Below are 14,475 nucleotides of genomic sequence, written 5' to 3' on the forward strand. Positions count from 1 at the left end.
TACCCCACTTCTAGAAACCTCTGAGTGAGCTGAGGTGTTGTGCTAAAAGCTTGTGAGTTCTCTCATCAATGTCCAGAGGTCATCCACCCGAGAATTCCAGTCTCTGCTAGGGCAGGTCACGGCAGCTGTCCCAGAGCAGTCACTCTGCACCACAGATGGCGAAGGAATTTTGGTCCTTTTGCTTATTCATTCTCCTACCTTCAGGTGGTGGCTTTGGCAAGCCCCTCTTTGACCAGGCAAGTTCCCAGCTTAGTCACTTGATTGGAACCACAATATCTGAAATAACCTTTAGTGATACTATTTCCCATGCAGTCTTTATTTTGTGGGAGGTAGAAAGTTGTTTTTTTTTTTTTCTCGGAGCTCAGCTGTCTCTTAATTAAGGGTGTGCTCGATGAAGATCGAGCACTGAGAAGTGCTTCCCATGTATCACCAGTGATCCAATCCCTATGCCTCCTCCGGCATCTCCCCTTTGTTGCACTTGATTAAGTACACACATTCATCTTCAAAATAAAAATTTATTCAGTCTGTAACAAGAACATTGAATCTGCACATTTGCGCACAAGTTCACATTTAAAAACAGCGGAGCACATCAGTAATAAAAAAATCTATGATACAAGTGGACATCCCAACCACCATGAAGATTACGGAAGGAGATGAGACCACTCTATATTCTGCTTCAAATGCCTCTAAAAGGTCCCAGAGATTCCAGGGAGCACCTGCTTTATTTAATAAAATATGAGCATAAAAGTTTGGGGTGGCCTGGGGCAAAGGTAACAGTCTTTTGGACTTGTTTCCCACATTTAGAACGAGTCCTATAAAATAATGTAGAAAGAAATAAAAAGAAAGAAAAGGCACCTTAAGCTATACCAAGCAAACCAAAATCCAATAAAACATAAAAATTAAACAACTCCCTGTGGGCTTACTGACTGGGAAACATTTCAGGGCCAGTTACCCAGTTCTCAGACTGGGTCATCAGACTGAGTTAAGCCCCGGGCATTAGGTCTGCGTGTGTACACAGGATGCTGTCATCAGTGTTGCAGTGAGGACACAGATGGCAGCCCCTGTCCTATACCCCTTGGGGCATCTTCTAGCCCATGAAGGCTGATTCCAGTTTAGAAATCCTGTCCTAGATCTCCGGGGCACCGAGAAAATGAGGCTAGTTCTCTTTTCATAGCAGGAGTCAGGCTGGGCCACCCTCCACTTCCAGGCTGGAAAAGTATAGAAGCACCTTACTTACAACAGCTCTCCATGGCATCAAGGGACCCCAAGGCCTGGGAGAAGGGTTAGGAGCGCGCAGCTTCCTGCTTTGGTGGCAGGCTTTTTCCTAATACAGGGATCAGATGAGTTGAGACACCAAATACGTTTGTCTAATACATGCCTTGTTCTTTTACTTTGAAAGGGAAAACCAAGTCCAAGATCCTTTTAAGTTGGATTGGTGTTGAAAGAAATAAAATTTCATCTCATCTACCATCAAAAAGCAAAACAAAATTAAACAAAAATGACAGTAGCCATTCACCAGTACAACCATCACTATAAGACACACCATCACTGAGGAAATGACGACTATTTCCATAGAGTGTTGGATGGGAGCACAGGGCACAGATGGAAGTCAGCTCCAGGTGTTCCCCACTTACCCACGGGGGCTGACCATGATCGTATCGCTCTGTGCGAAGACTCACAGGACAGCCAGGTCTGGGTCCCTGGAGGAGGAGACTGAGCTGCCAACATGATGCATACTTTAATACTCACACAATGTAAACAAAGTATCCACAAATAGTTGTTCAAAAAAGCCAAAGAATGGCTTTATTTAAAAATGCCCTTAAAAGTGACCCTTTTTGCATAACACTTTCTTAAAAAAAATTTCCCATAAAAACATCTTTACCAAACATGCCTAGATAACTTCAGAACTGAAATCCTCAGATGGAACAGGTGAAGATTTCTGAGAGCTGCCACATCTCAGAGGCTACAGGTCTATCCAACAGCATCTGACTGGGGCCCTTTAGCAGGAGGGGACCTCAGAACCTAGGCTGGGATCCTCAGGCTGGCTGTCCTTGGAGCTCTTGGTAATTTCCAAAACGAGAAAGAGGAAATATAGTAGGGATAAAGGTACAGAACCAGGATAATGCTAGATAAAGAGCCGGAAGAGGCTGAGATGCTAGGAATGATCCCAAACATTCAGAATCTGAAAGGCAACCAAAATGAGAAGAGATGAATATCACTATACTATAGCACTACATGTATACTATAATATATACTATTCCTAAGTGTTTCTAAAATTAAGAAAGGGTAAGGGTTTCTTTCCTTCCTACTGGCCAGGTAACCATCCAGATTACAGCTCAAAATCTCTGTGCTGCTGGGCTTTTACCCCATGCACCAAAATGTTACTTTTTACACACATACACACTCACACACATGGTCCTCCATAGTAAACGGGAGTCAGACTATGGCGGTTTTCAAAAACGGTAAAGAGAGGCACCGAGCAAGAGGTCAAAGCCTTTCCTACTCATCTCTGTCAACCTACCAGGCCTGTTGTTCCAGGGCTGAATTTTCCACGAACAGGAAAGGGAAACAGGTCCCCCGAGATTATCAAAGTTTGAAGAGAAGAAAGTCTGAAGTCCTTGATAGCTCATCATATTCTTTTCCTGGACATAGCTCAGCTATGTAAACAACACAAGAACACACAGCTGTGGGAGTTCGAGAGGGCTGGCAAAAACCCCATGGCACTGGCTGAATTACAGACCTTGCGTAGAGGACATTTATTTAGGCAGAAAAATTATGTAATAAAAATTATTTTTGAAAATGGAAGGCAGAGCAAGAATTGCTTACTCTAGTGATTTTCAACCAGTGTGCTGCAAGACTTTTGAACTTGCAATACCTGTTTAGTCAGGGGCACTGACCTCTTTTCCCTTAGACTGTTAAATTAAACAATGACAACAGCCAACACAGCAAATAGCCACCTGATGTGAATGCCCTGTCTTGAACCATAAATATATAGGTCATATAACAGAGTTGTACCTTATTGGTCATGTCACATAATAAGGTTGTATCTGATTGGTTAATTCTTGGTACCAGAAATCCTTATATGTAGGCATAGGCACCTGATTTTTAAACAAGTCATTTTGGGGCAAAAAGGGCAGTTAATTACTTTTTTTAAACCAATCACAATTATGCCTATTTTTCTCAGTTTGGCAAAAAATGTGTTTGTTGTGCTGCAGAATTTTAGTAATTGGTTTGCGTGCCATGAGATAAAAAAGTGTGGCAAATCGCTGCTCTACTCTTTAAAAAACTTTTTGTTTTTCTCCACAGCATTACAGGGTTCGCTTCCCATCTTTGTTGTTATTTAATGCAGTGAGAATGGGCATCAAACACCATAGGAGTGGGGGGAGAGAGAACAACGCAACCTTGTCCATCCTGCTTGTAGTTCTTAACGTGAAGGATGTCACCATCTCGAGGGATCAACATGAGTGAATACCACTCTCTTAACCTCCCAGCAAATCCTCTTCTTCCCAGCCCTGCCAAAATCTCCTGTCTTTTCCTGATCATAGTGGTGGTGGAATTGCCTCAGTAACACAGGACAGTTTAGAAGGATGAGCTCTGGAAAATCACAGCCCTGTCTTGCAAGCCACCTCACACTGCTATATACCACCCAACAAAACACTTTACAACACAGTCAATATCCAGGAATCACAAAGCCGTGTGCAAGACACATTTGAAAATTTAAGAAATCTATTTAGGGACAGTACAGGTACGTACAATCACTATACCATAAACACATATAGCAGGTTTCTGTCCGATTTGCCTTTTGGCAGTGAGGTCAGATGCAACCATGGCTCCCACAGGGCACCTGGGTTCACAGCTCCTGGAGTACCCATGAGTGGCCTCCGCCTGCCTTTTCTCTCACCTTCGGGTCACCCTACTACCTGCTCCACCAAACGCTGGACTCTGACATCACCCTGACAGTCTGTGTGGTGATGAACCAAAAACCTGAATCTCAAGTCTATACTAGGCCAATCTCTCAGCAATGTGGACACCAAACAAAGCCAACGGGAAGCAAATTTGCAAGCCTCTTCAGTTTTGATGAGGGTGCTTCATTCCAGGCTAAATATGTTTTCTGTAAGAAGCTGAAATAGGCTTGTTTATGGCAGGTGCTCCTCTGTTAAATCTCCACAGTAGCAGCAAAGCAACAGCATCCTAAATGGAGTCATTAAGGGCCTGCAGCCTTCCAGCCTAATCCATTAGGAGCTTCCACCCTGGGAAGCAGTTAACACTCCTATACACTCCCTGGCTGAGGTTCAGCTACTGGCAAACTCTGGGATTTCAGTCTTAAAGAGGACTCAGCCTTCAGTCAAACTGTGAACTAATGGGAACCTAGGCTTAGGGGTTTCTCTCAGGAGGACATCACTAACACATAATTTGGCAGGAACTGGCAATTAGAAATCTCCATTTAAACAATTAAAACAACTGTCAATATACTCTGCAGATTCCTACCAACACCCACCAGTTTTACTTCTGTGGTGTCTGTGTTTTCCAGTTGCAGTTTTATTCCTTCTTAAAAAGAATAAATCAAATAGACCCTATGACGTTAACAACAAAACACTGTAAGAAAGTGACATTATGTACATAAATACTGTGTAAAAACTAGAGAAATGACAGATCTTCCAGGAAGAGAAAGGGAAAAAAACTTATGTCAAGTGTTAACAGTGATAATATTAAAAAGAAAACTTTGCATCAATGGAGGTTATACAAATGTAATGTAACAATTCAAATATCACCAATGAAATTTTTAAAAAGGCAGTACTGGGAGAAACAGCAGGAGGGAACAAAATAATTGGAGAAAAATATGGCCATTAAACTCAGAGGCCCACAGAATTATTCAAGTAATGGAAGGGTTAAAACCCTACATATGTATTCATTTTACAAGAACACAGTGACTTCCAATTGCTGTTTTTCAAACTCGTCCCTATTGTGCCTCAGTTGGGAGGATGCTGCAGAGCACATTTCCGGGCAGGGAGGGCTGGGACCACCACCTGTGTGGAGCCTGTCACCCCAAAGGCAGTGAGCAGCAGCCTCTTCACTCCCTTATTTCATCACCTCCTTCTTATGCCTTCCTCTACAGAGGACAGCTCTGATTTCATTTGGGGTTGACTCAATTTAATAGAAAAAAAATTTGCTTGACAAGTTTACAAAGCCAGCTATCATCACGCCTTCTGTAATGATCCACTCTGGAATATCAGCAGAAATAGGTTCTGGAACAGCCCCTTTGAAAACCAAGCAGAATCTGCCCCCTCCAGGAACTCCAATGGGCTGGGGCTGGAAGCCAAGGCTGAGAGGCCACGCTCATGTCTGGCTGCCCTTGAGCCCATCTGATGCATCAGGTCTGGAGAGCAAACCATCGTCATACAGGCCCGAGGGGTGAGGGGAGCTTTTCACTTTCCGGCTTCACCCCACTGCTCATCTGCTTTCTTCCTCAATCAAGCAAGCATGCCTTTTCTCCGAGGGCAAAATGAGGAGCAGGTGGCAGTTGATTGAAAAACAGCAATTTGCCTTTGATAAAGGTGTTCTTCAAAAATGAGTATATTTTGAGGTTTGAATTTTCTAAAAATAAAAAATGATAAAATGGTCTTGCTGTCCAAATCAATCTCTCTCTCATACATACACAGAGGAAAAAAAACCCCAAACCCTGCATGCGCCAGGAACAGTAAAATGACCAAAATATTATAAAATTAACCAATAAAGTGCATGTTCCTTACATATTACACCTGTCCCTTTTACAAACATTTCTTTTAGAAAGTCACATGTGTAGGCTCAGAATCACATGGTATTATAGAAGGGGTTGGTTGTCCTTTTTTTGTCATTTGCTTTTTTCAGTCTCTTAAGGGGGTGAGTTCTGCCGTGCTGCTGACGGGCAGCCAAAGCCAGCCCTGCAGCGGGGCCTGCACACTGCAGCCCCTGGGTCTGCAGCAAAGCAAGGCCTCCTTCAGCACTAGTCAATGCAGGTCGTGCCTTGGGGAACAAACACTGCTGACTGCAACCAAATTCTTTGGCATACTGTACAAGGGGCCTCTCCACTGGCTTGCTCTGTGCGATACACTCTGTGGTTTTAAGTTGCTCTATAAAATACATGGTGGGCTCTGGGTTCTGGGGGCCATCTGGGTTATCTGGAGGCTCCTGGGCCTCCATGGCATGCATGCCTGAGTCTGTTCTGATGAAGGGCTGAAGCAGTTTGAGATGAGGGGACTCAGAGGAGACAGCCTCCCTCTCCAGTAAACAGTCTTTACACAGATCCAAGTAACCTAACTTGGCGAGGGAAGCTGAACGCCTCATTTGGGATGGTTTGGTGATCCCTACCTGGCAAATCGCTCGGGGCTCGATTTCTTTACCGTGCTCCTTCGGCACACTGGGGCTGTGCCTGAGACTCTTTACACTGTCACTACTAGAGCTATATGGGAGTCTATAGGCTACAGGTGATAGGTCCAGTTTTTCTTGTAACTTTCCAATGTTGTCACTAAGTTTGTTAATTAAACTTAAGTCTTCACTACTGAACTGGGAGCCCTCATATGGCACTTCACTGCCACTGGAGAGGGGGCCCCCCTCATTTTCTTGCCAGCTACCCTGCTCTGTGCAGGGCTCACTGTCTGTGGTGCTGCTTTGCTCTGTGAAGCCTTCCAGGTGAACCACAGTCTGGGGATGCAGGTAATCCAAGTTGGCAGATGGTACATGGGTTGTGTGACTGACAAAAGGAGCTGCTGTGTCCAGGACTGTTGCCAGGCTGCTGTCCCTCTCTTCAGGGCTGCTCAGGGTGGAAGCTGGGTCAGTGGGCCTGTCGTGCTCAGGAAAGGAAGAATGAGGCAGAGGTAGCACTTTGTGGGGCAGAGAGACCTGGCTGGGGCCCATTGTCCTGTTCAGATTTTCGTCCAATGCAGAGAGGACAGTGACAGCCTTCTCCACTTTCGCCTCCCTCAGTTCTTGCTCCCTACTCTTTTCCCTGGTGGCTACTTCACCCCCAGGCCTAGTGTGAGCAGGTGATGTAACTGTGCGGGTGCACTCAATGACTTCTATCTGCTTGGGAAGAGGGACTGCCTGTGGCTCAGATCCCTGGCACGAAACCATAGTCCTCTGCTCCTTCAGGAATCCTTGCTGCTTGGTTCTAGCCTCTGACTCCTGAGGAGCTGGCGAGGGATGAAAATCCAGTAGCTTGGGTGCTGGAACAATGACATCTTGCTCACAATGCAGTAGTGAGCCAGACTCAGACCCACTGCATTTCCCTTTGCCCTTGTTCATCTCTGGTTCCCTGGGGACAGATGAATGTTCTAGGGTGGCTTCATCACTCTTTCCTTTCAGTGCTAGGTCTGCCACAGAGGAATCATTCTTGGAGTTCTTGCGAGTGGATGATGAGGTACAAGCAGGGGTGGCACTATGGTGCTCTTGCTCCTGCCTCAAGCGCTCCTCAAACTCCAAGGTGGCTCGTCTCACAGACCCTGGGCACCACTTGGTACCTGGGTGCATCCCTGGGCCCCATAGCTCTTGTTCCCCCTCAGCTGGTTCCTCTTCTTCCAAGTCTGTGATGGATGAGTGTACAGTCAGGCAGCCTTCTGGGTCCCACTTCCCTGAGTCTTTGGCTAGTTCAGGCTGGGCTGAGCAGGAGCCCTCATTCTGCTCCAGATTCCCGGGTTTGTTCTCTGGAGCCTGGGGCCTGTCAAGGGGCATCTCATGGACGGTGTTCTTCTTTGGTGTATGGCATGAGTTGGATAAAATGTCTCCTTTTAGCTGAATCTGCCCAACTCCTTGACTAATAGATTCAATCTCAGTGACAATTTCTTTGACAGAAATTGCATTTTCCGAGTGAGATTGCATGAAAATGTCTGGGCTGACCAGTTCTGAGATTGCCTAAGAAGAGAAAATAGTGAGATGGTTATGGCAAATTATAGTCAAATTGAAAATGCCAGTTTTTATGTTTACTGATCCTTTGATTCAGGAGAACCTTCTGGCTATGAGGACATGAATCATGAAGTGGCCGGAACTGTCCTCTGCTGAGGACTGCATGCTGACCATCAGTTTTGTTGTACGAGAAGAAAGCAACGGGTTCATCAAAGGCAGAGATACAAAATTAGTTACAGGTTATATCACTGTCCACTGAACTTTCTGTTCTGTTTACTCCAATAGGATGCCAATCTAACATCTTGTTCCAAAAATGAATAGCAAATAGCATTGGAGGCTCCTAATTTTCCTAAGACCACGAGCCTTCAGAACCTAGGTCATACTGGGGTAAATGAAATTCTCTCTGGCCTCTATCAACTGCCAATTAGAGTCTAACCTAGTTTGAAGGGAATAGTTCCATTCAAGGGCTCAGTGGCCACCTTAAATATGCCCAGTGTTAGACAAAGCAAGGAGGAGGCTATCATCTGATGTCTGATTTGGAGACTCTCTGCTCTCTTCTCGCCTGTCATAGCTTTCATCCATGGCCTCCCACTTCTCGTAGCAGCAGTGTCCCAGCATGTGAGGACACTAGGCATCTGATCACACAATTCCTAAGTTTCACATGGCTCCTTCTGGGAAAGGTTTACTTGGCTTATGTAGCCATGTGCCTGAGCAAAATTAGAAACCGTGACTCTGACATTTTACTGTTCTATCAGTTATGAATTCCCAGATGTACTTATAAGAAAGCCAAAGAAAATTGGCCAATGGAAAAATCAAGTCCTATTGTAAAAAAAGAAGAATTTCAAAATTTAGAAATGGCCCCATGGACACTTCTTAAAGTGACACCATTATGACCATTAATCTATCTTAACATTTTCATAAGCCTTCAAAAGTACATTTCCCTAGGAATTATTCTGGCCTTCCTCTTCAAAAGAGAATCAGAGCTGGCACAAACTAACAAGGTCAGTTATGCCTTTGGGAGAAATCTGCCAGGACATCAGACAGAGGCAGACTTGACAAGACTGGAAGAGAGGCCACAGCGGGCCTGGTGTGTGCATGGGCGGTGCAGGGAGTGCTCATATGACCAGGGACTTTGCAAAAAAGCTATTTCTGTAAGAGTTCCTACACCTGCTGATCCAAAGGAGAGCTCAGATATTCAAACTTCCCAGTAGAAATAAAACAGAAGCATAGCCTTTGGGGAGAGAAGACAGAAGCAGAGGCAACGACTGCCCTTGAGTAGTTAAAAAGAGTTGGAACGGTGAACCCTGGCAGGTGTGGCTCAGTGGATTGAGTGCTGGCCTGCAAGAGGCAACCAATTGATGTATCTCTTGCACATTTTGTCTCTCTCCCTCTTTTTTCCCTCCCTTCCCCTCTCTCTAAAATTAATAAAATCTTTATAAAAATTGAAAAAAAAAGAGAGGTAATGATGAGTAATGGGCAAGGTGGTGAATATAAGGAGACAGACATCAAATAATATCAAGAATCTACTCAGTTCTACATACCTCATTAAATGAAGTCTGGTATGTTAGAGTAACTATGTCACCATTTACTTCCCAACTGCTGTGCTATCTTGATATATTATATTGATTAAAATGCACCCCAATTTCAGAAGTCTTAAAATGAGTCTTAGAAATACTGATATACAGTAATTCTTTCCCTGGTCTCAGGTGGCTCATAAGAGCTCATATGCCGCTGAGAGGAACCTTGAGATTCTGTCAGCTCTCAACTCATTTCCCCAAACCATCCCTCAATTCTTGACTACTACAGGGTCTGAGTTGAAGGACAATTCAGAAACATTATTAACAGCAAGAATTCGGTATCAGAAGCAGGTGCTACTTCAACACCTATTTACACATGTCCAGTCTTTGAATCTCCTGAGACAGAGGCTTTTCCAAACAAATCCATCCCCTCAGAGACACAAGTCTCATTCAGGCAGCACGTGAGTCCCTGGGACTTCATTACTGGTGAGATCTGATCTGAACTGCAGAGGGCCAGGGAGGGGACTGCTCTTCATTCAGCCAGGACATCTGTTTTGGCTAACCCCTTCTTTCCCTCATCCCCTCTCAGATGTGCTGCCAATGACACCAAAAATCGAAAAGATAAATTTCTCAAAAGGCAAGTGACTTAAAAAATATTTAAGCCCTAAGTTTTCAAGAAAAGTCTGAGCTAGACTCTCTCTCCCATACTGCCTTCCCAAATCTTTAGCCACATTAAAAATAAAGTGAACATAGCAGAATCCCAAATATTTTGTCTTCAAAGAGAACTTCATTAGGTAGAGAACTATAAAGATAGTTTTTACCTTTGACTGTTCCTCATCTATTGAAGATTCTTCCGACGCATGGGGAGTATTACTCAAAGAGCTGCTTCTCTGGTCGTCAGCTGTCACTTCAGAAGGGGCCACTTCTACCACTGACAGTCGACAGCTCTCACCCCTTCCTCCACCCAATTCCTCCATCCGTGAGTGGGAAAAAGATCGTGACCGTGTTTCTTGAGAAAGTTCCACAAACTTCTCTAGGGCACTAAAAAAATCAATGCGATCTGTACTGAAATCTGCGACTTCGGTCTGGCAACTGGGTTGGGGGCTTGGTGACTCAGGGTCAGGGGACATGGGAAGGTCTTTCAGGCGAGATGTCAATTCTTCCATAGGCAGTAAGTGGACGTTCACGTCTACTTTCAGCGCATCTGTCTCCAAATCTTCGACCGTTAAGTCTGGGAACTTGTGGGGCATTTCTGGGGCCTGTCCAGGTTGAATTAAGGCTTTGGATGCATGGCAGTTGTCAAGAGGGAATTTTGATTCATTGAGACAACACCCTGATGTGCATCCATTGATATCATTTAGGTTTAATTCATCTTCAATCTGTCCGGCATGAAATTCCCTAGAAGTGAACTCCAAGCAGATCATTCTTTCTTTGGTACACAGGCCTTTCTGATTTTCATCTTGTGGGACGACATGTTCTACAAAGACAGGAGGTATGGGTAGGTGACCTTCCATGGTCTTCACCTCTGCAATCTGGTCTGCTGAGGTGGTGATCTCCTTCTTGTTGAGTTCTAGCCCTGGTTTGCAGATGGGTTCATGGTGGTCTGAGAGGTCGCTATCTGAATGAGATCTCCAGAGCTTGTTATGCCGCTGCTTGCTGTGGAGGACATACACAAGAGATGTCTTAGTCTGGTCTGTGAAAACAATTGACACACCCCTCCCCCTGGAAACTCTTCCAGATAAACTTAAATTTTAACCTGCAAAATGCTCTGTTAATGTCCAATGGAAGTAAGCAATAGCTACTTGAAAAAATGCTCAATTTAACTAACAGCAACAAACAAAAAAACAAAACAAAGGAAACAAATAAATAGGAGATATGATTTTTTAACCTACGAGACTGACAAGAGCTAACATGGTTGCTAGCTGCCAACGTTGATGACGGTACTGGCCAAACAAGCCCTTTCATACACCACAGTTGGGAGGAATATGAACTGTAGCATTTTTAAAAATGAACTCTGGCTGGGGGTGGGCAGGGCAAGGGAGAGCAATGGGGGGAAAATGGGAACAACTGTAATTGAACAACAATAGAAAAAAAAAAGAACTCTGCAAATAGTTCTCAAAAAAATCACCAAACTAGTAACAATTCTTTCAAGGAAGGCAAAAATACTTCTGGGGAGGGCTTTACTTTCCACAATTTCTATAATTTTTGGATTTTAATAATAACAAGCATGTTTAAATTAATAACCAGAAAAAATCATTTGAGTAATACAAAGAGAAATAGTCCATGGAAGCCCATTACAAATCCTCATAATTGGGATTAATCACTGATGTGGAAGTGTGAGGAGGGTGGTAATCTTTCATGAATTAGAAAACAAAGATAAGGCTAGTAAATCTGGTGAAAAAGATTGGTAACAAATGGAAGAGGATGAGCAGAAAGTACAGGCCCCTTTCATAAGGGTTTTTGGATAAAAACCATCAAGCTAAGGTGATACCTGGAAAAGTAGGAGGGCCAAAGGAAGACCACACACACACACACACACACACACACACACACACACACACTGATTTATTTTATGGCGGGAAGGTCCAATGTGGGGATGAGATTTCATTTCAAACCACACTCTCAAACAAAGAAGCACAGTTCCCAAAGCTCTAGCCAAAAAGAGAAAGGTGGCCCTGTGACTGGTCAGGATCACTTGCCCAGGGAATAGGTCACTAAATGGTTTATGGGGTATGGTTTCCATGACTTACAAGCTGATGAAGAGTGACCTAACCGCAGGGTAGAAAGGGAAACAGCACAGCTCACCCTGGGCTCAGGGCCACGCCTGCCTCAGAGGCCTGTAAATCTCTGCTGAGTCATGTGCCTGCACTAATGTGAACCCCTGTTTGTTCTCAACTCTGCACCTGCTCTCGGCTCCCCCTTTGCTACTTGGGTGGGGATCTCTCTGACTCAGGCCTACACAGCAAAAGGATGCTTTTCTGGGTAGGAAACAAACAGGTCAATCTGTTTATGAAGACAAGCTATAATCAATTAGCTGGGTGTAAATTAGGGTCTTCACTCTTTCCAAGCTGCATGAACTCCAGCCACCCCTAGGAGGAGACAACATATCACACATCCCAAACGACTGAGTGGCTGTGTGGAGGGGCAAGCTGACTGGTTGGATAGGTGAGGTCTAACTAAACACTGTGACCAACCAATGCCAATGTGTTTCCCTTTAAAGTTTCTTCTTTCATATATAGACACCCTGGTTTCCTGATCTCAGTATGACTGTCCTCTCCAAGTTCTATCCCTCACCTATTAATGAGCACGTCCAAACCTGCACCAAGCCCTCTCAGCCACCACAGCAGGACAATTCCAATCATGCCAATGACCAGGATGACATCTCTGGGTGTTGTTCTCAGCCTTCCAATAATGTAAAAGAACATCTTATCAATCAACAGGTAAATGGGGTGTTTTCATAATCCCAAAAACCCTCCAAAGTATGATTTTTAAAACTGCCTGTAAACCACTAACAAATCTTATGCTAATAGGCACAACAGTGCCTGTTTCAGAGGAAGTGAGTGACATCATAACTGCTTTGCCCAGCAGGAACTTCCTTCTCTTCCTGGAATAGATAATCATCAGAAAATATTGGTTCAGGGCTCTGGAATGAAACTGACACCTACTTGTAAAGGAGAAATAAAAATCCCAATCTGAAGATAGGTCTGATTCTGCTGCCTTTTTCATTTTCACAATAAAAACCAGCACTGACAGAATTGTTACTATGGCCTTTGAAGCACTTTTACTTCACAGGCCCTGCCTGATCCCCTCCCTCTTCCTCCTTCCCACTCAGGGGTTATTAACTTCTCTCCTGCTTATCATTCCCTTCCTTCTTTTTATAGAGTCATCATGTTTTGTTGTTAATAATATACTGCTCAGTTTTTCATGTTTTGAACTTTATATAAATGAAACACTATATGTATCCTACAACTGTTTTGTTGCCTAACATTATGTTTTTAAGATTCATCAATGTGTGTCTGTAATTGCACACAGTGGAATTTACTAATCTATCCTGTTGATGAACAGTTCTCCTACAAACGACACTGCCATGGCCATTCTTGTGCCCGGTGCACACTTTGGTTTCTTGAAGGTGTTTAATATACAGGAGCAGAAAAGGTGGGGCATAGGGCATGTTTAAATCATGTGTTAGTCTGTAGATGCTTTCCAGTGAACTTTCCAGAAGACAGTTTATTTTAATGCTCCCTCACTGGTTAGAAGAGATAGAAGGCATTGGATCATATTTATTATTTTAAACTGTTAATGTCTAAATTCAGCTGACTCCCCCCACCTGGTTCCACATAGGTAGCAAGTAAACAAGTTGCCAAAAAGAACTTCAGAGTTGGTTTATGACCTGGATGATGCAATCAGCTCCGGTTCTTCCCCCTTGAGTGGCCTCTGACCTGAATTTGAATTCACATCGCACGCTAACACATGCGATGACTGGGCCATGTTGGGTAAGAGTTTGGCCTTTTACTCAGTAAATGAACAAGGAAGTCTAAATAACAGGACGCACACAATATCCCATTCTCTCGTCTCAACCTGCTTTCTTCCTGATTGTTATGTTTGGTAAAGAACTAATTCTGTTTGAGAAAGTTATATAGAGGAAAATAGTGCTAAAAATGGATTATCAGTTATAGCAAAATCAGGTTGTTTACAGTTACTTCTTAGGGCATTAGGCAGCCTGCAGGAAGAAGAAACAGAAAAAGCTTCAATTGAGCATTTTCTGTGTGCTCTGCTTCAAGATTATTTTTCCGAAGAGCTATTAAGCCCTTTAAATGTTGATTGTGACTGGCTGCGTTTGACCGAGAATCCAGGTCCTCTCATTCTTGGGTTCCCTCCTGCTGGCTGACCACTGCGCACCAGCTAACTAGACTTCGGCGTCTCCATCATCAGCAAGCCCAGGGTAAAACAACTCTGCCTCCTCTGGTCCTGGTCACAAGGATGTTCAAAGAATCAAAGCTGACATCTACGAGGACATGTGGCACGAATTCTCCCTGGCCGCCACCCAGTTTTCTTCCTTGCCTTATGCACTGGAACCTAA

The 14,475-nt window shown here is 44.0% G+C and overlaps 1 protein-coding gene across 5 annotated transcripts in view; it reads right to left on the bottom strand.

Annotated features, from left to right (window-relative positions):
- Positions 1-501: 501 nt before the first annotated feature.
- The window catches only part of SSH2 (slingshot protein phosphatase 2), a 253,207-nt gene continuing 239,233 nt past the window's right edge, over positions 502-14,475 (bottom strand). For all 5 annotated transcript variants that reach the window (XM_053662770.1, XM_037162789.2, XM_053662771.1 and 2 more), the window contains 2 exons: positions 10,217-11,051; positions 502-7,887 (listed from right to left, as the gene is read on the bottom strand). In XM_053662770.1, the coding sequence (XP_053518745.1) occupies positions 5,812-7,887; positions 10,217-11,051 (2,911 nt within the window). In that variant the 3' untranslated portion in view covers positions 502-5,811. The remainder of the gene's footprint in view (positions 7,888-10,216; positions 11,052-14,475) is intronic.

The sequence above is a fragment of the Artibeus jamaicensis genome, unplaced genomic scaffold, assembly GCF_021234435.1.
Source record: "Artibeus jamaicensis isolate MK-2021 breed Jamaican fruit bat unplaced genomic scaffold, CSHL_Jam_final contig_2790, whole genome shotgun sequence".
In the NCBI taxonomy this organism is placed as follows: Eukaryota; Metazoa; Chordata; class Mammalia; order Chiroptera; family Phyllostomidae; genus Artibeus; species Artibeus jamaicensis.